At 43.4% G+C, this 23,948-nt stretch overlaps 1 protein-coding gene across 1 annotated transcript; it reads right to left on the bottom strand.

Moving 5' to 3' along the window:
* Positions 1 to 1,671: 1,671 nt before the first annotated feature.
* Positions 1,672 to 12,708, bottom strand: LOC117559900 (alpha-tectorin-like). The gene is given in 16 exon segments (XM_034236615.1): positions 1,672 to 1,762; positions 3,144 to 3,241; positions 3,244 to 3,311; positions 3,798 to 4,042; positions 4,241 to 4,395; positions 5,851 to 5,969; positions 5,972 to 6,037; positions 7,389 to 7,511; positions 8,007 to 8,209; positions 8,314 to 8,376; positions 8,455 to 8,551; positions 8,636 to 8,689; positions 9,255 to 9,463; positions 11,296 to 11,425; positions 11,553 to 11,649; positions 12,608 to 12,708. Coding segments are annotated over 16 exon segments (1,902 nt in total). The 5' UTR covers positions 12,692 to 12,708.
* Between the last annotated feature and the right edge of the window lie 11,240 nt (positions 12,709 to 23,948).

Here is a 23,948-nt window from a genome sequence, read left to right as displayed (position 1 = left end):
TCGTGTTTTCATTTTTGATCTGCGCTTCATTTTATTCTTGGAAAACAAATATATCAAATGAGCGTAGAGTTTTAGACCATGTTGCTGTGGATTGGGATCATTGAATAATACATTGATGTTTTGGCTACACCGTCATCTGATGTGAGCGGTACTCGTATATGTCCTGAGGTTGCCAGCAGTGACAGGTAATACGTCTCATCTAATCTGGGTCTAATGACAGAGAGGTGATCTTTTACTGAATGATGTGTGTTGTGTAGGAGTTCCTCGTATCAGCTGATCCTGTGTGTTTCATTGGATGGGATGTTGTTGGTAATGCTGCTGTTTGCTTCACTTCTATTATTCCCCTAAAGATGTTACATATCTCAATCGTATTATTCATTGGACTAAATAAAGTAATACATGTTTTGCTCATAGTAATAAAATCATAATAAAAGTACAACAGCGTTGCTCTGAGGAATTACATCTGATCTGAACCTCTTCCTGGGTAGTAATCCACATTTCAGTTCTCATTCACTTCCTGTTTCCCTTCTTAACACTCAGCTAGCTTTCAGGCTGTGCACCATTTAAAAACAGACAGTATATTAAAGAAGAAATTATATAATATATATATATATATATATTATATATATATATATATATACCAGTGCACATAGTAAAGTAACCCCTTTTGATTATTACCCCCACATCATAAAGAAGTTAAAGCTCAGAATAACTGGAGTCCTCAGGAATAATCTCAGATATAATGTGCCGGCTCAGTTTCACAGCAACAAGACCTTCATTTCCACTGTCAGGCATCAGCTGAGAACACAGAGAAACTGCCTGAGTCATGGTTTATACACTGCTGCTTTTGTTGTTAATCAAGGAACTCTTTAAACATTGTGTTAATCAAGGAAACTCTTTAAACATAGTGTTAATTAAGGAACTCGTTAAACATTGTGTTAATCAAGGAACTCTTTAAACATTGTGTTAATGAAGGAACTCTTTAAACATTGTGTTAATTAAGGAACTCGTTAAACATTGTGTTAATCAAGGAACTCGTTAAACATTGTGTTAATCAAGGAACTCGTTAAACATTGTGTTAATTAAGGAACGTGTTAAACATTGTGTTAATTAAGGAAACTCTTTAAACATTGTGTTAATCAAGGAACTATTTAAACATTGTGTTAATCAAGGAACTCATTAAACATTGTGTTAATCCAAGGAACTCGTTAACATTGTGTTAATTAAGGAACTCGTTAAACATTGTTGTTAATCAAGGAACTCGTTAAACATTGGTGTTAATCAAGGAACTCTTTAAACATTGTGTTAATCAAGGAACTCGTTTAAACATTGGTTAATCAAGGAACTATTTAACATTGTGTTAATCAAGGAACCGTTTAAACATTGTGTTAATCAAGGAACTCGTTAAAACATTGTGTTAATCAAGGAACTCTTTTAAACATTGTATTAATCAAGGAACTCTTTAAACATTGTATTAATTAAGGAACTCGTTAAACATTGTGTTAATCAAGGAACTCTTTAAACATGTATTAATCAAGGAACTCTTTAAACATTGTATTAATTAAGGAACTCGTTAAACATGTGTTAATCAAGGAACTCTTTAAACATTGTATTAATTAAGGAACTCGTCAGGAAGAACAAATGAGGTTGCTGCCTACCATGCAAAGCTCTTCAGTTTCTCCATCCCATAGTGATGAGGGCCGCGTTCCCATCAGCGTATATAGCAGATCTGCGCCTCCTGCGGACCTGCCCCCCCACAGCTCTGTACACAGACAGGAAGTTAGTTTCACAGACAGGAAGTGAGCTTCACAGACAGGAAGTTAGTTTCACAGACAGGAAGTGAGCTTCACAGACAGGAAGTTAGCTCACAGACAGGAAGTGAGCTTTACAGACAGGAAGTTTGCTTCACAGACAGGAAGTTAGCTTCACAGACAGGAAGTTAGCTTAACTTCACACAGGTGTATTAGTACTCAGTGTGTTAGTACTCTGTGTATTAGTACTCTGTGTATTAGTACTCTGTGTCTTAGTAATATGTGTATTAGTACTCTGTGTATTAGTACTCTGTGTGTCAGTACTCTGTGTATTAGTACTCTGTGTGTCAGTATTCTGTGTATTAGTACTCTGTGTATTAGTACTCTGTGTATTAGTACTCTGTGTGTCAGTATGCTGTGTATTAGTACGCTGTGTGTTAGTACTCTGTGTATTAGTACTCTGTGTACTCTGTGTATTAGTACTCTGTGTGTTAGTACTCTGTGTACTCTGTGTATTAGTACTCTGTGTATTAGCACTCTGTGTACTCTGTGTATTAGTACTCTGTGTGTTAGTACTCTGTGTATTGTCACTCTGTGTACTCTGTGTATTAGCACTCTGTGTATTAGCACTCTGTGTACTCTGTGTATTAGTACTCTGTGTGTTAGTACTCTGTGTATTAGAATCTGTGTCCTCTGTGTATTAGTACTCTGTGTACTCTGTGTATTAGCACTCTGTGTATTAGCCACTCTGTGTATTAGTACTCTGTGTATTAGTACTCTGTGTATTAGCACTCTGTGTACTCTGTGTATTATTACTCGTGTATAGTACTCGGTGTATTAGTACTCTGTGTATTAGCACTCTGTGTTTACTATGTGTATATTACTCTGTGTATTGCACTCGTGTATTAGTACTCTGTGTATTAGCACTCTGTGTACTCTGTGTATTAGTACTCTGTGTACTCTGTGTATTAGTACGCTGTGTATTATCACTCTGTGTACTCTGTGTATTAGCACTCTGTGTATTAGTACTATGTGTACTATGTGTATTAGTACTCTGTGTATTATTACTCTGTGTACTCTGTGTATTATAGTACTCTGTGTATTAGCACTATGTGTATTAGTACTCTGTGTATTAGTACTCTGTGTATTGTCACTCTGTGGTACTCTGTGTATTAGCACTCTGTGTTACTCTGTGTATTAGCACTCTGTGTACTCTGTGTATTAGTACTATGTGTACTCTGTGTATTAGTACTCGGTGTATTAACCACTCTGTGTAACTCTGTGTATTAGCACTCTGTGTATTAGTACTCTGTGTACTCTGTGTGTATTAGCACTCGGTGTACTCTGTGTATTAGCACTCGGTGTACTTGTGTATTAGTACTCGGTGTGTACCGGAGTGCAGGGCCTGGCCCCTGTGTGGGGCACAGCTCCAGTTTGCAGTGCAGGTAGATTTCACTGCTTGCTCCAGAGAACTCGAACATGTTGAAGGAGAGAACACGCTGGACGTTCCCTGTCCGTTTCCCTGCATCTGCACCGTATCATCAGCAGGGTTCGGACATCGCCCGGAGACAGGAAATACACACCATGAAGTCTCAGAGTTCATTCTGTTCCAAACAGTCAGAGTTCATTCTGTTCTAACAGTCAGAGTTCATTCTGTTCCAACAGTCAGAGTTATTATGTTCTAACAGTCAGAGTTCACTTCTGTTCCAACAGTCAGAGTTTATTCTGTTCCAACAGTCAGAGTTCATTCTGTTCTAACAGTCAGAGTTTATTCTGTTCTAACAGTCAGAGTTTATTCTGTTTCTAACAGTCAGAGTTTATTCTGTTCCAACAGTCAGAGTTTATTATGTTCCAACAGTCAGAGTTCATTCTGTTCCAACAGTCAGAGTTTATTCTGTTCCAACAGTCAGAGTTTATTCTGTTCTAACAGTCAGAGTTTATTCTGTTCCAACAGTCAGAGTTTATTCTGTTCCAACAGTCAGAGTTTATTCTGTTCCAACAGTCAGAGTTTATTCTGTTCCAACAGTCAGAGTTTATTTCCTCACCCGTTGATGATGAGTTCGTATCGCAGATTACTGTCAGGTGATGCCTGATTGGTTGCCCAGCAGGAGTCTGTCACCATGGCGACCATGTTGGCGTCCAGCCCCACCGCCTCCAGCTGCAGCCAGACCGTCTGGTTCAGCAGGATCTCCGTGTTCGGGCCGACCGGCTGCAGGAGGCCGGCGTCGCTGAAGGAGCTCATCGTCAGAGTGTAGTTCCACTCTCCAGATACAAGCTGCTGCACCACAGAGCTGCACACACACACACACACACACACACACACACACACACACACACACACACACACACACACACACACACACACACACACACACACACACACACACACACACACACACACACACACACACACACACACACACACACACACACAGTTTAGCAGTGTGACGCTTGGAGCTGTGGTACATTAAGGACCAGGTGACGCTCACCTGTCTTTGATCCTGAAGGACACACTCCTGACCTCTGGCTGTGTGTACTTGCAGGAGAAGTCGATCTGGAACTGGTCGCTGCGGGTGATGACTCCGCCTGATGAGCTGTTCGAGGACATGATGGAGTTCTCGTAGAAGATCTGGCTGTTGTTTCTCTGCAATGTGACAGAAAATGAGTTCATTTAACCCGTTAAGCCCGAGAGACCCCGGTACCGGGGCCCTCCCGCAACATATGTCAGGAAACAGTGTCTGAGGGCATGTTCATTTAATAAACTATGAATGTTTTGTATCCATGTAACGGGAAGAAACTCATCTAACTGATCTTTTCTTTTTTAAATCCCACAATGCTAACGCTGAGCCTCTGAATTAGCAACGAGCGAAAAATGCTAACAGATTTACTGCACCGAAACTCACTCACAAAACCTTATTATTGATCCATTCTGCACATCCAACCCATCGCTCTGATCGTGAGATGACACAGAATCGATGGGTACAGACATTATCACTCAATGATACGAACTTGCGACTTTATAAACAAAAAAGACATCAAAGCATGTGGCGCTAGGTAGCTAGAAACGCTAACATGGCTTACCTGTGTCGTAGTCTGGTCAAAAACAGTCAGAAAGATGTCAATCACCAAAATCGACAAAGGGGGCCAGAGATATGGAAAATCCACCCAAAAGACCCCAGAAGTGTTTTTGTTGTTGCTAAATCTGTCTAAAAAGGTCAGATTTCACTTGTTTTGCATCAATCTTGATACAGGGTACTTATTATATGTTGTACTTTGGATTCCTAAAGCTTTTAGTCTACTAACCAGTCTACTGATCAGATCACAGCAGGCTCCGCCCCGCTAGTTTGCAGACCATCAAAACACCGGTGAAAAATGAGCGAGGCACAGGAGGACAATACCGGCGAGAATGAAGATTTACTTCCAAAAAGAAAAGCAACATCTGCCATCTGGAACTATTTTGGATACAAAAAGGTTCTTCTCTTCTTCATTCACAGATGAGTTTTCACTATAAGTAAAACAATTATTTTTGGACGGACAATAATTTACAGTTTTTTACAAGTTCAATCTGAATTTTCTTTAAAATTTAAAACATCTATATTGATTCTGACTTTTCTACATCCAACTCACTGGTTTATCATTGCTTTGAGAAAACAGATTAGTAATTGAACCCTTTTAGAAGATATGGTCATTTGTTCTGGGAATGTCATTTTCGAGCCTGAGACCTGAACAACAGGCTCGGGGCTTAACAGGTTAACGGCCGTGGCCACATTATTCCAGTGCTCACTGCTGACGGTTCCATCCTGACAGAGAACGGTCAGTGTTGGAGTTCACAGTCCAAACCATCCAGGTCATAAATCACATGGTCTCTAATCAATAAAGGGAACTAGAGGAGATGCTCTCCCGGTATTTAATTAAAGTTAAACAGGGTGACTGAAGCCTGTTCCTTCCCTTCCATCGATCATTAAGCTCTTCTGAGGGCTGCAGGTGTCAATAACCAACTGAACAGGGACTTCAGTTAAGCAGCTCACATGCTTCTCGTTTGCCCAAAGCGCTCTGAAAATAACCCGCCTTGAGTCTAGAGGAAGTGATAACCACGCACCATGAGCTCCGTCCCGCAGGGGGCGCTGCTGTTGAAGCTGAAGGTCACCAGGTGGCTCTGGGGGTCCATGTGGCCCTTGCAGCTGGGGTCTTTGAGGTGTAAGGTGGAGAAGTCGATGCCTTTTGTGCCAGCAGACATCCAGCCAGAACCACAGAGGCCGAGTCCTGCCTGCAGACCGTGGGATCGCCTGCAACCACACCGACACTTCAACGACACACCGACACTTCACACACCGACACTTCAACCACACACCGACACTTCAACGACACACCGACACTTCAACCGCACACCGACCACTTCAACCGCACACCGACACTTCTACAACCGCACACCGACACTTCAACCGCACACCGACACTTCAACCGCACACCGACACTGCACACCGACACTTCAACCGCACACCGACACTTCAACAGCACACCGACACTTCAACCGCACACCGACACTTCAACCGCACACCGACACTTCAACCGCACACCGACACTTCAACCGCACACCGACACTTCAACCGCACACCGACACTTCAACCGCACACCGACACTTCAACCGCACACCGACACTTCAACCGCACACCGACACTTCAACCGCACACCGACACTTCAACAGCACACCGACACTTCAACCGCACACCGACACTTCAACGCACACCGACACTTCAACCGCACACCGACACTTCAACCGCACACCGACACTTCAACCGCACACCGACACGTCAACGACACACAGACACTTCAACCACACACCGACACTTCAACAACACACCGACACTTCAACCGCACACCGACACTTCAACGACACACAGACACTTCAACCACACACCGACACTTCAACAACACACCGACACTTCAACCGCACACCGACACTTCAACCGCACACCGACACTTCAACCACACACCAACCGCACACCGACACTTCAACCGCACACCGACACTTCAACCGCCCCACACCGGACACTTCAACGCACACCACCGACACTTCAACGACACACCGGACACAGTTCAACCGCACACCGGACCACTTCAACCGCACGCCCACCGACACTTCAACGCACACCGACCACTTCACACCCACACACCGACACTTCAACCGCCACAACCGACACTTCAACGCACACCGGACACTTCCAACGGCACACCGACACTTCCCCCCCAACCGCCACACCGACCACTTCAACCGCACCCACCGACACTTCAACCACACACCGACCACTTCATACCCACACACCGACACTTCAACCACACACCGCACACTTTCAACCACACACCGACACTTCAACCCACCACCGGACCAATTCAACGACACACCGACACTTCAACGACACACCGACACTTCAACGTGGACTATAACGGGCAGTGGAGTTACTGACAGAATGTATTTGACACTATAATGAAGCTGTTTCTAATTCCACACTAAAACAATATATTTCTTCTGGCAGAGCTCAGCATCAAAGCAGCTGTTAGCAGCAGGCTGTTGGTAATAACCACATCCCTAATTCAGACCAGTTGCAAGCAGAGGAAACGGTGTGATATGCTCCGTACCGAAAGACTTGGTGGCGTTGTACTTGGAGGCGAACAGAGCCCTGCAGAAGCAGCGGCTCGAACCTAACTCCTCTCCACAGAACTCATGATCACTGCAGGGCTGCTGACAGAGAGGGGGGGGGGCTCTTCACACACACACACACACACACACACACACACACACACACACACACACACACACACACACACACACACACACACACACACATCACAACACACACACACACACACACACACACACACACACACACACACACACACACACACACAACACACACACACACACACACACACCACACACACACACCACACACACACACACACACAACCACACACACACACACACACACACACACACACACACACACACCACACACACACACACACACACACACACACACACACACACACACACACACACACACACACACACACACACCACACACACACACACACACACACACACACACACACACCTTAATTCATGTATCTTCTTCTTTACTTTGTTTTCCATTTATTAGGGAGCCTTGGCTTCTGGTTGATTTTAGGATACATTTGATCAAATATGTCTGCTTGACTGCACGAGTTCCAGTACGAATGGGAAATAGAGAATCTTACAGCAGCCAGAAGTTGACCTCCAGTCCTCCAGGGTCACTTTGGCTTCCAGGCTGCAGGCCTTGGCGTAAGCCTCCAAAAAGTGGCAGTCGACCCCATCCACTGACGGGTATCTGCACAGAGTGTGTGTGCAGGCGCTGATGTACGGCTCTGGGTCGGTGTGCTCGTGACAGGCGGAGAAGGGAGGCTGCCTCATGAGATTACAGCTGTTCAGAGGGAAGAGTTTTCCGTGTTACATTGGTTGATCTTGCAGAAACAACGCTGCTTATATGGCATGACAAGACGAGGGTGTTCATGGCTCAGCTCTTACTGGTCGGTGGAGCGGTTGCAGTTGATGGTGCTGTCGACTGAGTCCTGGGATTGAATCTCACAGCTAGAGGGAGACAAAGATCACATCACATCTGAACCCTAATCATGACAAATAGGTAATATCAGTCAGACTGAGCGGTACCCAGGGAGGCTGACAGAGGACTTCTCGGCAGTCAGGCTGGTGGTCCAGCTGGAGTTGGAGGGGCTGCCACACAAACCCTCTACAGCTTCAGGAAGTCCTGGTGGATGTGAGGGTACAATTAAAGCTATGCTTCAGAAATAATATGTAATATTCAGTCCAGATTGGAAGTACTGTTCTGTACCTGCCACATGTGCGCTGTTGCCATCGAAAAGAGAGTCATGTTGGAGGACGGGAACTTAGCAGTGACTCAGTCTGGTCCTTGGAGAGCTCCTACGCCGTGGCATCAGCTGAGCTGGGCGGTTGGAGCACCAGGGCGTCACCACCAACCGACACACACACACACACACACACACACACACACACACACCACCACACACACACACACACACACACCACACACACACACACCACACACACAGCACACACCTACACACACACACACACACCACACACACACACACACACACACACACACACACAACAACCACACACACACACTACAACACACACCACACACACACCACAACACACACCGCAACACACACACACTACACACCCACACCACACTACAACACACACCGCAACACACACCGCAACACACACCGCAACACACACCACAACACACACACACACACAACACCACACACACACACACACCACACACACCACACACAGGGTTTGTTATTACACCACCACACAGTTAACTCCTAGCAGGAAATGGTCAGCATTGCTTGAGCACCCATAACTACAACCGTGCTACCGTACCCGAACTCTTCTCCTTGCTCCAGATACATGGTCACACCTGGCAGCGACCAGGATCAGGTGGTCCAGAAGAGGAACATCTGTACGCTGGCGCTCCCTGAAGGCGGCCGTGAGGTTGAAGCTGGCGCTGCCTTCAGGCTCCATCAGACTGTAGGCACAGCGATCCTGGACAGAGTGCACTGCTCCGTGGAAACCAATCACCGTGGAGCCCGTCACCGTGCACACCACCGGAGGAGGAGCAGCGCACCTGATGGACATTCAATTCAACATTCAATTCAAAGGTTTCATTGTCATATGCACAAAGCTGCAGTGTAGAGATGGCAATGACATGCTTCGGACCTGAGCTCCTGCAACGATGCAACATATATAATAAAATACAAACATAAAAAGTAGTGCAAAAAGTCTATAAACATGTAAATAGAATATGATATGTAAAATAAGACATGGAGAGGGACTCACAGTCTGGGTCTTTTTAAGACAGACATACTTTACACTCATCCTAAACTCAAAGGAAATGAACCCTTCTCAAAGTTCACAATATGACACATAAAGGTCAGTAGAGTTACATTCAGCCTGTGAAACACGTACAAATATAATAATATCTCTCTCATAAATACGTGTGGAATACTAAACATCTTGAAGTATTTTATACAACAGGCCATACAGTGATATTGTGTTGCATTATGGGTAATGCTCAACTCTACTTGGGACAACCCGGATATCTGCGGTTTGGTCTTATGGACGCAGCACTACAGTACTGATGGAGCTGGCCTCGGAGGATTGAAACATGTGTAAAGCATGGAGGAGAGGTCAAAGGATCACTTTATAGGAACACTGCACACACACCGAGACGCTGTGCATCCATCTGGATCTCTTTTCAGAAAGTGTCCATCACGAGGCCCACCATGGCAAAGAAGTGCAATGGGAAATAAGTGGAGAAGGTTTTTTAGGATTTATAGACTGAACCGTTCCCCAGCTGATCAGAAACAATAATGGATGGACTTGAAAGCCCTTTCCACTGAAATGAGAGCCGTGTTAGTTGGGACGGTTGGTTCTCAATGTTGGACCAGTTACCTGTTCATCCGACAGCACTGTTTACGTCCCTGCATTTTCCAGCAAAGCCAGCTCAGGCAAAAACTACAGCAATGGCGGCTGCATTGGAGCTGTGCTCTCGTTGCTCTTCTTCAGATCCAGGTTGAACTGTTCCCACTAGGATTCAGAGGCATTCCCCGTTGCTTTAGTGACAGTCAGTAATTCACTGCTGACTGTCTCTAAAGCAACAGATGCAGATTTCCCCAGTGATTCATATTTTGTTCAGTTTTAATGTGCAATGTTTGACGTTACCTGCAAACGTTTCCCTGTATCATATGGATGATGTTAGCATAGCCAGCCTGATGAAGCAACAACCAGATTAAGAGCCATCAAACTAAATTAAACGTATTTAAAATAATAACACATGATGAACATTAGATGGTTACGGCGTTTTAATTATTCTCCATAAATGCACATGTTGCTATCATTGTGTCATTTGTCGTTTCTACCGGCGTTCTTTCAATAGGATTTCACTTGTGATCTGATATGACAACTTGTGTAGCCTACGGTATGAAGTGATCACACCTGAAAGCTGGTTTAAAAACAACAGGAGAACGGGTCGTGCTGCTCCTCAAAGCGGGCCATGAGAGCGAGCGTATCTCTACGTTTGCCCGGGGAAAGTGGCGGGACATAAACAAAAGTGTGAGTCTCGTTTTGGTCACTTTGCTCGGCTCTAGTGATCTGACCCAGCCTCCACACAGATCTGGTTCTTGGTTCCAGTCCAGCAGAGCTCTGGTTCCTAACACGAACCAGTTTTTCTCATGGAAACCATGAAAGGACTGGAGAGCTATCGGGCACTAGCTCTGAACTGACCCTGGAACTGCTTTGGTGGAAAGGGGTGATAGAAATAGGAATCAGATTCATCAATAACTGCAATAATCCTCAGGTGGATAATATCCTCACTCTCTCATGGAGGGTTCGATCACATGGGACACTTTATTCAAATCAGTCAGACCTTTATTCCTGATAGAAAGAGCACATATTTACGTGTTGTCCGCTTGGCAAACCTCCTCGGGCCCACATGCTGTGACATTAGCGAGGACTGCAGACAGAGAACACAGTTCAACAGAGCAGGGCTCTGCGCTGGGCATCTCTGAACCCGGCATTACAGCGCCACCTTGGAGGAGAATGGAGGTAATGATATTACACTTCAGTGACTACAGGCAGATTTTAAGATAGACATGTTTTAATATCACATTTCACTTAGAGGATCCCTTTCTTTGGGAACCCCCAGACCAGCTTACCTGAGCCTCTGCATCCACTCAGGTCTCGAAAAGGAAATCGTCCTGCAGGAGGCTTCCAGGTATCCATCACTGTGCCACCGACTGTTGTAGACATTTCCTAGTAAAGGATTAAACAGAACATATTTGTATGTATATTATTTATTTAACAGGGACATTGCACACTAAGAACCATTTCTGTAAATGTGCCAGAGTTAGCCAAGAGGCTCTTTTACATCTGTAGTCCCTGGACAGATGTTTGAACCTTAAAAACACATTTCAAATAACTAGTAAACACAATCATTAAAAACAAAGGTAACCTCAATACTGTAAACATGAATGAAAGTGTTCTAGAATCCACTTGTGATATATTTCCTCCGATGTTAGGACATGAAGTGACAGTGAGAGCAGTGGGGAGCTCCTTCATTATTCCAGATTGATATTTCTAATGAACTCCTTTGTCCACTTGAGGGCAGGAAGGAGCAGAACCACCTGGTGCTGTGAGTCCAGCCTGCCCCGTTAGCTCTGCATGCTAGCAGCTACATGTGGTGTCACTGATAATAACTCTCTTTGTCTTCATGCTAACACATGATGCTGAGTGACTTCTGCTTCCTGAAACTCTAAGGCTGAGTATGACATTATTTCTGACACCTATCTCTGTTTAGAAGTGAACATAAGAAGAGAGTTTTAAAAGGAGAGGCTTAGAGGAGCAAACAGACTGCACGTTGTCTTCTCCATTCACCTATCCTTGCTGAACTGAAAGCTTGTTCTGTATTCATATGAATGATGTCTGATGGTGAGACAAAGGAATAATGGATCACACACAGCCTCAGTTCTCATCTCTCAGGGTGGTTAGGGTACAGAAGTCTTCTCAGGGATCAGTTCTCATTCAGAGTGCGTGTGAGGAAGGCTGGAAGACAGCAGCTTTCTAACATAAAGGATTTAGGATATGAGTTTCCCTGGCACACAGAAACAAACAGGAACACATTGCATTGGTATCGGGACCTGACAAAGTGTAACTCTCAACATCGGTGAGGCTGAAGGGTTAGGGTTAGGTAAGAGCCTCATGTCATACTTACTAAACTAGCAGAAAACGGACGGCCAGCAGCATGACCTGTATAGCAAGCAGCTTGTAAACCATGATTGAGGAATACCAACTGCATCTGAAAGCAGGAACAGAAGAGAAATATTAGGAAATGCTTCCAACATTTTACAAATAAACTTTGATTTGAAGTTGTCTTTGCCACACAATGTCTTTGAAATGTTCATTTTGTACAAACAGCTGGACAGCCAGTCGGTGTGTAACAGGGATCGGATCAGGACTCACATTCAATGTTTGAACATTGTAGAACTTGAGAGATCAATCATACCCAGTCCCTGGGTGTTGATGTTAACAAGATCAGAGCGAGCAGAAAATGATCTCTTTTGTACAGAGTACGTCATTTTGGTTGAAACCACCCCGTCGCTGGTCACCAGACAGTCAATGTCGTCCTCAGATGGGTCATTTTTTAAACAAACTTCAACCTTATTGCCGATCTTCACCTGCAAAAACAAAAAGGGAACAACAATATGAAGGCTTTCGCTCCAAAACAGCATCGTTTCCTCTCCTCAAATGTTTGAGCTGCAAGGTGTGCTTTTAGCTACGGAGAAAAAAGATAGGATCAATGATGAGATCAAAACATTTCTCTCACTTTGGAAAAAAGCTTTCTACAAGCCACTGTCCAACAAGTCTTTATGTGTCCTTTCATACAGAGACACATGAGGAATCAAAGAGACGCGTCCAGCTGCTCCAAACCACTTCCTGTTGGCTCTAGTAATGATCTGTCCCCACTCCATTGAACTGATCTGATCAGTGCCTGACCCCATAGACCCCAGAGGGGAATGTCACGCTCACTTTCCAGCTCAGGACCAGACTCACAGTGATGCATTATGGGACCAAGCCTGTCTCAGAGCGTCTGATATTGAATAATATGAGGAGAAACTTTCATAATACCCAAAATAACAGCTGGCACAAAAAGCACACTTTAAACTTTGTGTGTAAAACTCAATTCATTCTCCGCCTGTAGCAACATGTCATTATTCATGTGCTCCCATATTTACAGGCTGACACGCTGAAAGGTAACAAACCGCTTACATCTAGATATAAAGAAGATCAAGACAAAAACACTAAGGGACTGATTCTGAGGACTGTGAGTGATAACATATTAAACAGTGAGTTATGTGTCATATCTATAATAGCTTTATTATGTGTAGTGTTGACAGTTCTGCTGTTTAAGTGGTAGTCCTCCCTGGAACTCTCTGGGTGCAAAGCCTAAGAGTAAATCATTTCCATGGGATTTGGGAGGACGGATAACAGACAGAGCCCAGCGCTCAGAAATCTGTGATGCGACCGGCTGGCCTGCATTGTCATCACCCAGGAGGAGCGCCTCTTCAACCCCTATTCATACTAGGAAACAGCAGTGGACAGCTGCTAAAGGGAGAACTACAAACAATCCTCCTAAACCACTGAGTGTGCCAATCCAGAACAGATACGCTCCGCTGACACAGAACCGGAGATCTCTTTCTGATGACCTGGATAACCTGTCCTCTTCACACAGCAGGGTAAGGACCAATAGCTACTACAAAAGTAAAAGGCTAGAGGGAAAGCTAACGACTGGGCCTGAAACTCTGATTGTGGGTGACTCTGCTGTAAGAGATGTAAAAGGTCTGTGTAATAAGAACAACACCAAAGTACTCTGTTTTCCCAAGGATGTGGTCTCTGACTTGGCTGAGAAGATCCTGCATATTGGGGCTGAACATCCGACTGTGAAGAATGTGGTACTGCACATTGGAACAAATGATGTTGTGAAACAACAGTCAGAAGTGCTGAAAGAAGACTTTAAATGTTTGTTGGAAACTGCCAGCTCTCTAAATGCAGAGGTGTTCATCAGTGGCCCTCTACCGCCAGTCAGAAGAGGAGTGGAGATATTCAGCAGATTGTTTGCACTGAACATCTGGCTTTCAACTGCCTGTACTGACCATTCTGTCAATTATATTGACAACTTTAACTTTTTCTGGGACCGCAGACATTGTTTTAAGGCAAATGGAGTTTGTCTGAACAAGTCAGGAGTGAAATTGTTTATCTTTAACGTATTCAACTGCCTACGTCATCAATCTGTTCCCTCTGCCAAGGACAAGCAGCAAGAGGAATCAAAACACGAGAAAGACACAACACATCGCGCAGAAAACCCTGAATAATTATCACTGCACCCGCCTGAGGAATGTCTTGATTATGGGAGACAAATGGAGGAGTCTCCACCGCCCTGCACCCCCCCTATCACCTCTGAGGATAATCTTCCTTCACCCCACAGCTCTCCCTACTCTCCGTTCACCCTTTCACCCTCGCCCACCCTCCTGGAGATCGCTGAACACACGAAGGAGATACAGAGGGTTGGCACCGATTCCTTCCTGGAGTTCAAAGACCAAACTAAGGCGATACGCAGGGTTGGCAGCATGTCCTTTACCCCCGCTCCTCAACGACGGCCACCAAAATCACCGCAGAGACGCACACCATCTCCCCCGTCTCCATCACCGTGCCTACGTCAACCACCTCCCCTCCATTCAAGAAAGCATCTGCAGTGTCCGAAGCCTGATAAGGATGTGTGTGTACAAAACGCAACAAACTCTTACTGATATGTGCTGGGTCCAGGCTCAAGGGCGTATGGCACTCTCAACTCTTTCCAGGACATGTCGGGGCCCTGCCTGCCAGTAGCTTTGCCGATATCTGTGTTGATAGGTAATAGATTAAGAGCGGTGAATCATCTTAGAAACAGGAAGCGCTCAAACGTTTGTGTGAGTGTATCTAATGTAGCAGTGATTCCATGTCAGCCACAGCTTGTTACAAAAAACATGACTGATAGTGTGTTTAACGAACTTAAACTAGCTTTATTAAATGTCAGGTCTTTGGCAGGAAAAACAATTTTAATCAATGATTTTATCACTGAGCACAATCTCGATTTTATGTTTTTAACAGAAACTTGGATTGAACAGAATAACAGTGCAGCTGTTCTTATCGAATCAACCCCTCCCAACTTTAGTTGTATGAGTCAGGAAAGAATGCATAAGAAAGGGGGTGGAGTTGCTATTCTGTTCAATGATTCCCTTCAATGCAGGAAGACATCTTATGGGAACTTTGCTTATTTTGAATATGTGGCCCTTCAGCTGAAATGCTCCTCTCGAGCTCTGTTCCTAAATATCTATAGACCACCCAAATACTGTGCAAGCTTTTTTCATGACTTTACTGAACTGCTGTCTATAGTGTGTATTGACTTTGACCGTCTAGTCATTGTTGGTGATTTTAACATCCATGTTGACAACCCCCAGGACAGAGGGGCTAAAGAACTGTTTTGTGTTCTTGATAGCTATGGACTGACTCAGCATGTGACGGAGCCCACGCACAATAAGGGGCACACTCTGGACTTAATTATCTCAAAGGGTCTGAATATCTCTAAGGTTGTGGTGACTGATGTTGCACTCTCTGACCATTCCTGTGTGTTCTTTGAGAGCTCTATTTCTGTTCACAAAAATGTTCAAAAAGAGGTAACCACAAAGCGATATTTAACTGAAAACACTAGGGAAATGTTTACTCAGAATTTTTCTTCCACACTTGCCCCTGCTAACATCTCAGTAAATGAGCTAGTAGATCATTTTAATTCAAACATTTAAAATGTTATAGATGTCATTGCTCCAACTAAAGTAAATGAAGTGTCTGGCAAGAAAATATCTCCATGGAGAAAGGCCATGACCGTGAAAACAGAAAAAAGAGAGTGTCGAAAAGCTGAACGTAGGTGGCGAAAAACAAATCTCCAGGTTCACTTTGAAATCTATAAAGAGAGACTTGGCCTTTATAATTTGGAATTGAAAAACGCACGACAATCGTTCTTCTCTGACATCATTACCAAAAACAGACTAACCGTCGACAGACTAACTAACCCCCCAGTGTCAGTAGCCTCTGAATTTCTATCCAATGATTTTGCCTTCTTCACTGACAACATTCAGAAAATCAGACAAGCAGTCAGTGCCTCTGCATCAGGTACAGCAAATGTGTTGTCTCTGTGTCCACCTAATATCAATTCAAACACCATGACACAATTCCATCAGATTAATGATAAAAACCTAGAGGACATTATTCAACTTCTGAAATCCTCCTCTTGCTGCCTTGATACTATTCCAACAGGATTTTTCAAAGATGTTTTTCGTTGCATGGCCTCAGATCTACTTCATATAGTAAACAAGTCTCTTCACTCAGGTATTTTTCCACAGGCCCTGAAAACTGCAGTCATTAAACTGCTCTTAAAAAAGAATAATCTAGATGCTTCAGTAATGAACAATTACAGGCCCATATCAAACCTGCCATTTCTAGGTAAAATCATTGAAAAAGTTGTTTTTCAACAGTTGAGTAATTTCTTGCATTTAAATAACTGTTTCGATGTGTTCCAGTCAGGCTTTCGTCCAAACCACAGCACTGAGACTGCTCTTGTAAAGGTCTTTAATGACATCCACTTAAACACAGACAGTGGCAGAACTTCAGTGTTAGTATTATTAGATCTCAGTGCTGCGTTTGACACTGTTGACCACAGCATATTACTAGACCGACTGGAGAACTGGGTGGGACTTTCGGAAACAGTTCTGAATTGGTTTGAATCCTACTTAAAGGACAGAAACAACTTTGTTTCTATAGGTAAATACACATCTGAGTTGACAAATATGACATGTGGGGTTCCTCAAGGCTCCATCTTGGGGCCTTTTCTCTTTAACATCTACATGCTACCACTGGCTCAGATAATGAAGAACAACAAAATAAGTTACCATAGCTATGCAGATGACACACACATTTACGTAACAATTTCACCAGGAGACTATGCTCCAATTCAAACACTGAGTAAGTGCATTGAACAAATCAATGACTGGATGTGTCAGAACTTTCTCCAATTAAACAAAGATAAAACTGAGGTAATGGTTTTTGGAGCCAAGTCAGAACGTATAAAAGTTAGCGCTGAGCTTCAGTCTGCAATGTTCAAAACAACAGATAGAGCCAGAAATCTAGGTGTAGTCATGGACTCTGACCTGAGTTTCAACAGTCACATTAAAACAGTTCCTAAATCAGCCTACTATCACCTAAAGAATATATCTAGGATTAAAAGACTAATGTCACAGCAGGATTTGGAAAAACTTGTCCATGCTTTTATCTTCAGTAGACTCGACTACTGCAATGGTGTCTTCACAGGTCTCACTAAAAAATCTATTAGAAAGCTGCAGCTGATTCAGAACGCCGCTGCTCGAGTCCTCACTAACACTAAGAAAGTGGATCACTCCTGTTCTGAAGTCTTTACACTGGCTTCCTGTGTGTCAAAGAATAGATTTCAAAATACTGCTGCTGGTTTATAAAGCACTGAATGGTTTAGGCCCAAAATACATTTCTGACCTCCTGCTAAATGATGAACCATCCAGATCTCTCAGGTCTTCAGGGACTGGTCAGCTTTCTGTCCCCAGAGTCAGAACTAAACATGGAGAAGCAGCGTTCAGTTATTATGCTCCAAAGTATCTGGAACAACTCCCAGAAACCTGCAGGTCCGCTGCAACTCTGACTACTTTCAAATCCAGGCAAGAAGACTTTTCTTTTTGCCGCTGCTTTTAATTGAACTATTCATATCTTAGACTGCACTGTAACTTTTATCCATGTACTTTTTCTTTTAATGTTTATTTTATTATCTTTTCTTTTTAATGACTGATTTTAAATGCCATTTCTTAATGTCTTTCGTTTTTTGCAAAGCACTTTGAATTGCCTTGTGTTGAAAGGTGCTATATAAATAAACTTGCCTTGCCTTGCCTAAGTGGTTGTGACAGACCTGACCTTCACCTCACGACCTCTATTGAGCTACCATTGATAACAAGATGCACCATTGGCTGTAAATAGAAAGGATGTAGTTTCCATCATGTCTGTTCAGACATGTGAAACCAAACATGTGAAACTAGATGGAGCATTCTGAACTTTTGATCTGTTCATGAATTCAAGTATAAAGTTTCTATATTTCAAATGGAAAGGTTTAAAGAAAAACCCCTGATTCTAAACATGACATTGACAAAGTGTTCTGCTCTCATAACTTTGCTTCATATTCCCTCTCTTTCAAATGACATGGCATTACTATAAGTCTTTATTTGTTTTATTTTTAAACCTTACATGTTTTAATGTTCAATGATTAAAACAGTTGTGACCTCCTTCTGACTCAAAGAGAGGAAGGGGGAGACCACCTGACGCAGAGAGGGAGGAGGAAGAAGCAGTGAAGAAGAATGGAGGAGAAGGAATGAGACGGCTTTAGAACATTTGACTTGTGAGCCTGTTGCTTTTGTATTTTGACTTGGTGTCTTATTGTTTAGGATTCTTGTAATCCTCTATTTCTGTTAAAACCTTAATACTTTGTACACTTCGACCCAACTCCTGGTCTCTCTCGTGGTCTCTGAAGGTATCTGCTTGGTCTCAGAGTGAGGTAAGAACACCCTTCCTTGGAAAAGGCTGACATTAGTATTGAATAGAAACCCTGTTTAAGTTCAACTATAGTTCCATTGGTCACTGTGGTTGATGTGGTGTTGATTGATGTTGAGATATGATATAAGCTCTGTTGATGTAGTAATGTCACTGCTGTGATATTCATGTTTGACTCTGGCTGTGTTTGATATTACATTTGCATTGTTTTAATTGGTATAAGGGGATCAACATTGGGGGTTAGGGATTGTGGGTCCTGAAGCTGCCCTAACTACCAAGGGGTCTCCCAACGACAGAGGGATTCTCCTGCAGGGGCAGATACTGCTCTGGGGTTCTACCAGCCCACCAACATCTACTACACTACACACTCCGTGTTGCTATCCTAGCGGTCGGACATCCGAAGCTGGAGTGCCTAAAATAGGGATACGACGGGCAGTTTTAGAGGCCACGCAGTCAGTCAGGGGTTCATTGTACTCACGTGTAACCATGTGTAGGTTTTTCCATAGAAAGTGATGGGAACGTCGCTGATGTTGATGTTTCCACCAGGAGCATTCAGAGTAACAGTCTCAGAGGCAGAGAGCTCCATCTGGCTGGCAGCAACTGCAGGAGTTCCAGGAGAAACACATCCTTCAAGAACAACCTGAACACTCATCGTTCCTTGAAGCCTCTCCTCTGACTTGAAGTGACACTCATCAGTGCAATGAGTGAATAATGATATCCTTATTTGTTCTGTAAAACATGTACTCCTTCAGGGTGAATGTATACAGGGGATCTGGGTTCTGTGCCATTCATAAATACAAGTGGTTGAAGGCTAACCCCCTCATTAACTGAAGCCATCAACATGTTGAATAAGAGCTACCCGTTCACATTGATATTGATTTCATGGATGAGCTCATGTTTTAAAAGTCTATCTGTTACGTGCCGTAGTGTTTGTGTGGTCGTGTGTGTGTTTTTCTCTCTCTCCCTCCCCAGGTGCAGCCTGATTGTCCCCAGGTGCAGCCTCTCCCCAGGTGCTCCTAATTGCAAATCAGGGCCTCCATATAGGACCGGAGGAAGACTGCAGTGGTCTCTCCTTTTTTCCTCCTCTGGCTGTGTGCAGACCTGTGTCTTGCCGATTGATAGGAGGGGAGCTCCGTGATATATTTGATGCTGTATTATTCTGTGCAAGTTGGCTGGTGAGCCTGTGTTCCTGTCGTGTTCATTAAACGACTTGTTCGTTACTCAGAGGTCGGTTTTCTCTCCTTTTTGTCGTGCTTGGTCATCCTTGTGTGTTGTTACTTCCCTTTGTACCCCCTAGATTTAGAAGGGAACGTAACACTATCATTCAAGCATTATCTTGTTTTATTTGCACAAAGCAGACAGTAGAGTAGTGCGGGGCTATTACACACTCGCAGTGACTCTATGCACAGAGGACTTGACTTTGAAACGCATTCATAATACCTTTCAAACACATGTTGTTTGTCACAGTGAAGCCTGCGATGCTGCTTACCTGCCAGCAGGAGGAGCAGCTTCATGACTCTGCAGAGGAAGAGGCACAAACACCGGGTTAATGCACCATAACACACAATAACAGCGTACACAATGAAGGGTCCTCGGCAGGAAGTGGTTCATACACTTCCTGAAGATTCAAAACAATGTTCTCTAAACCCGTCAAATGCTCCCTGACTGGTTCCCTGATGCCACCAGTTTAGTGATGCGAAGAGGAAGAGAGCAAAACTGAGACATTGAGATAAGAAGACGTACTGGTGGTTTTTAACTGAACACATATCTGGAAATCATTTTCCTCAGCTTTGTCATCAATGAACACACTTTCTCACGTTATGTAGAGAAGGCCCGACTCTGTCAGGGGCAGCACTGTGCACGAGTAACTCCAGGAGTAATGCCAATTCCACCGTGAGCTGGAGATGTAACTTTCTTTCTGTGTCGTTAGCGTTAATAGTTAAACAATCAGTGTGTTTCTCTTTCAATGCTTTACAAATGCACACACTTGTTACGAGAGCACACAACATGTATATCCTATTGATAATGCTCTCAAAGTGCTTCAGATAAATGAACACTTTTAGATTTATAAACTATAACAATACACAAGTGATGAGTGGCATCATGTTTTAGACAGGCTAAACCCTTTAATCATGTATTCACAGTACTCATATGGAGGTACTTAAATCATTGTCTTACTCCTGCATGAAATGTTTAAAGTGCATGTTGTTCATTTATTGAAATGAACCTAGCAATAGAGCCAACTGTTTGGTATATGTTAAAGGTCTCCTGTTATACTATTCTTAGGCATATATTATAACTTTCAGAGATATCAAAAACATGTCTCTGAAGTGCTTTGCTCCAAAGCCCAAACAGATCATTGCAGCCTCACCCCCCTCTATTTCAGGCCTGCGACTAAAGAGCTGATTCTGGGTCAGTAGCTTCAAACGTGCCCAAGCTGCTGCTGGCCACGCCCCTTTGTGAGTCTCCTGACACACCGGGACACATATGTATGTATGAAAGCATGATAGGTGACCTTTAAGTTAATGCAATGATGTTTTTTTACAACTTCAAAGTGTTGTGTTAGTTGTACTTAATAAACAAGTTGTTCCTACTCACCATACTAACTTAACTTAGTCATTGTGAGGCAATGAGTTTGCATACTTTTTTAAAAGTTACAACAACTTATTAAGTTTTACAATGTACGTTCTTCTACAGCAAAAAGTCTTTACCTCTATTAGTCTTCCGTGCACTTTTCTGTACTTAACTACTTCCACATCTTCAACCCACAAACTTGGTTCAAACATCAAAACGTTTGTCACGATCTGTCTGTGTTTTGTTTTGTCTTTGGTTTCCTGTTTTATTTTGATAAGTGTTCACCCCCTGTCTTGCCTGTTGCTTTCTGTCTGTGTTCCCTCCTGTCTGATTACCCGATTGTGTTCACCTTGTTCCCCTGTGTTTTCTCCTCCCTCCTCACCTGTCTCTTGTTTCTTTGATTAGTCTTGTGTGTATTTAAGTTCTGGTTTTTCTGTCTGTCATTGTTGGTTCCTTGTTTGTCTCTGACTGTGTCACGGGGTAGTGTTCTGATTTTGACGCTTTGGCCTTGGACTAAAGCTATTTTTCTTTGAAATCTGCATTTGGGTCCTGCCTGCTTCACTCAAGCCTGACAACGTTAATCTCAGTTAGGAATGCTATGAATAATATTCAACATAATTCATCCACATTTCACTACAGAAGTCAATGGAGAAACTGTTAAGACTTCAGCTGCTAAGTGCTCCTCGTACGTTACTCAGAAAGCTCAGCATTCAGCATTCACACGGACCTCTCTTCAGGATTCTCTGTGTTTCTGAGGGGACTGGTCCCTGCACCGAGTCACAGGAGGCTTCCTGACGGAGCTGCAGGACCGTGAGGAGAAAGAAGTGGAGACTCACCGTCTGGAGGTCCTGGAGGTCTGGGGCAGCTGATGCTTCTCTTGAGGTTCTGGTCCTGGAAGTCCTGGTCCTGCAGGTGCAGCTCTGATGTGGCGCTGTGTCTCGCTCCGTCTGTTTTTATACTATTGCTGCTCTTCCAGCCCCTAAAGACTAATGCAAACGATCCTGAAAACGTATCAGTCTGGTTATACGTGTAATTCAAATGTTAGAACGCCCAGAGCAAATACTTTGCTATGTTGCCTCGTAAACAGGTTTCTACCAAATCTCTAAAGCACAGGTATCAAACTCAACCTTTTAATATCGTCGTGTGTTTGTGTCTCTGTGAGTTTGTGTGTGTGTTTGTGAGAGAGAGTGTGTGTGTGAGTGTGTGTATGTGAGAGTGTGTGTGTTTGTGCACTTGTGTCTGTCTGTCTATGAGTGTGAGAGAGTGTGTGTGTGTCTATGAGAAAGTGTGTGTGTGTGTGTGTGTTATTGTGTGTGTGTGTGTGTGTGTGTGTGTGAAAAAAAAAAAACGAAATAAACTATGAAAAGCACATTAGTTATGAATACAATTTAAGCTGGATAAAAGCACTACAAATAAATATTACATATCATATAGTCCTGGCCTCCCCAAATCATATTGTTATATACATAATAACTTGTTATCATATATACATCATAACAAGGACTGCTGTTCATCCACACAACTTGATTTTGGGGAGGCCAGGACTGTATGATATGTTATATTTATTTCTAGTGCTTTTATCTGCTGATTAAGAACACAACGTGTTCGCCACTGGTCCCATTCATCTGTCAATAGAGCCATGTGAAACTTGGATGGCTCTGGCAGAATGTTGTCCAACAGGAACTGAAGACATGAAGAAGATCCGTGTTTTTGATTGACCTGGCATCACATTAATGTTTTGGTGCCAGAAGTCATCAGTGCGCTCTGAATTAAAACACCCTTGTTTGTTTGACAAATAATTGAAAAAGAAAAGGTGGAGTCCTTTCTGGCCATGCCAACCAACACAATTCCTGTAAGTGACATCTGATCTGGAGTAACCTCTTAAAAATTCTCAGTAAATATATCAGCTGTTGTTGTCCTGAGTTTGAATCTTTAGGGTTTATTGTTTGTTGAAGTAAATATATCAGCTGTTCTTGTTGTTGTCCTGAGTTTGAATCTTTAGGGTTTATTGTTTGTTGAAGTAAACATATCAGCTGTTCTTGTTGTTGTCCTGAGTTTGAATCTTTAGGCTAAAGACTTATCTTTTTGCCGCTGCTTTTAATTGAAACTGAGCCGTTGTGTTTCGTTTTTGGTTAATGAACATTTGGGGCTTGTAACCCCAGGGAATCAGTGTCTGGGGACTTTGTCATGGCTTGTTTTCTCTGTGTATGCTGCTCAGGACGTATGTGCCATGCAAGCGTACACAGCTCACGTTCGGAGAAACCTTAAAGAAAGGCATCAGTAAAATGAAACTTCTCTGTGAACTATTCATATCTTAAACTGCA

This window comes from Gymnodraco acuticeps, unplaced genomic scaffold (genome assembly GCF_902827175.1).
Source record: "Gymnodraco acuticeps unplaced genomic scaffold, fGymAcu1.1, whole genome shotgun sequence".
Taxonomy (NCBI): domain Eukaryota; kingdom Metazoa; phylum Chordata; class Actinopteri; order Perciformes; family Bathydraconidae; genus Gymnodraco; species Gymnodraco acuticeps.
The sequence above is the reverse complement of the archived record's forward strand: the minus strand, read 5'-3'. Positions and strand labels throughout refer to the sequence as shown.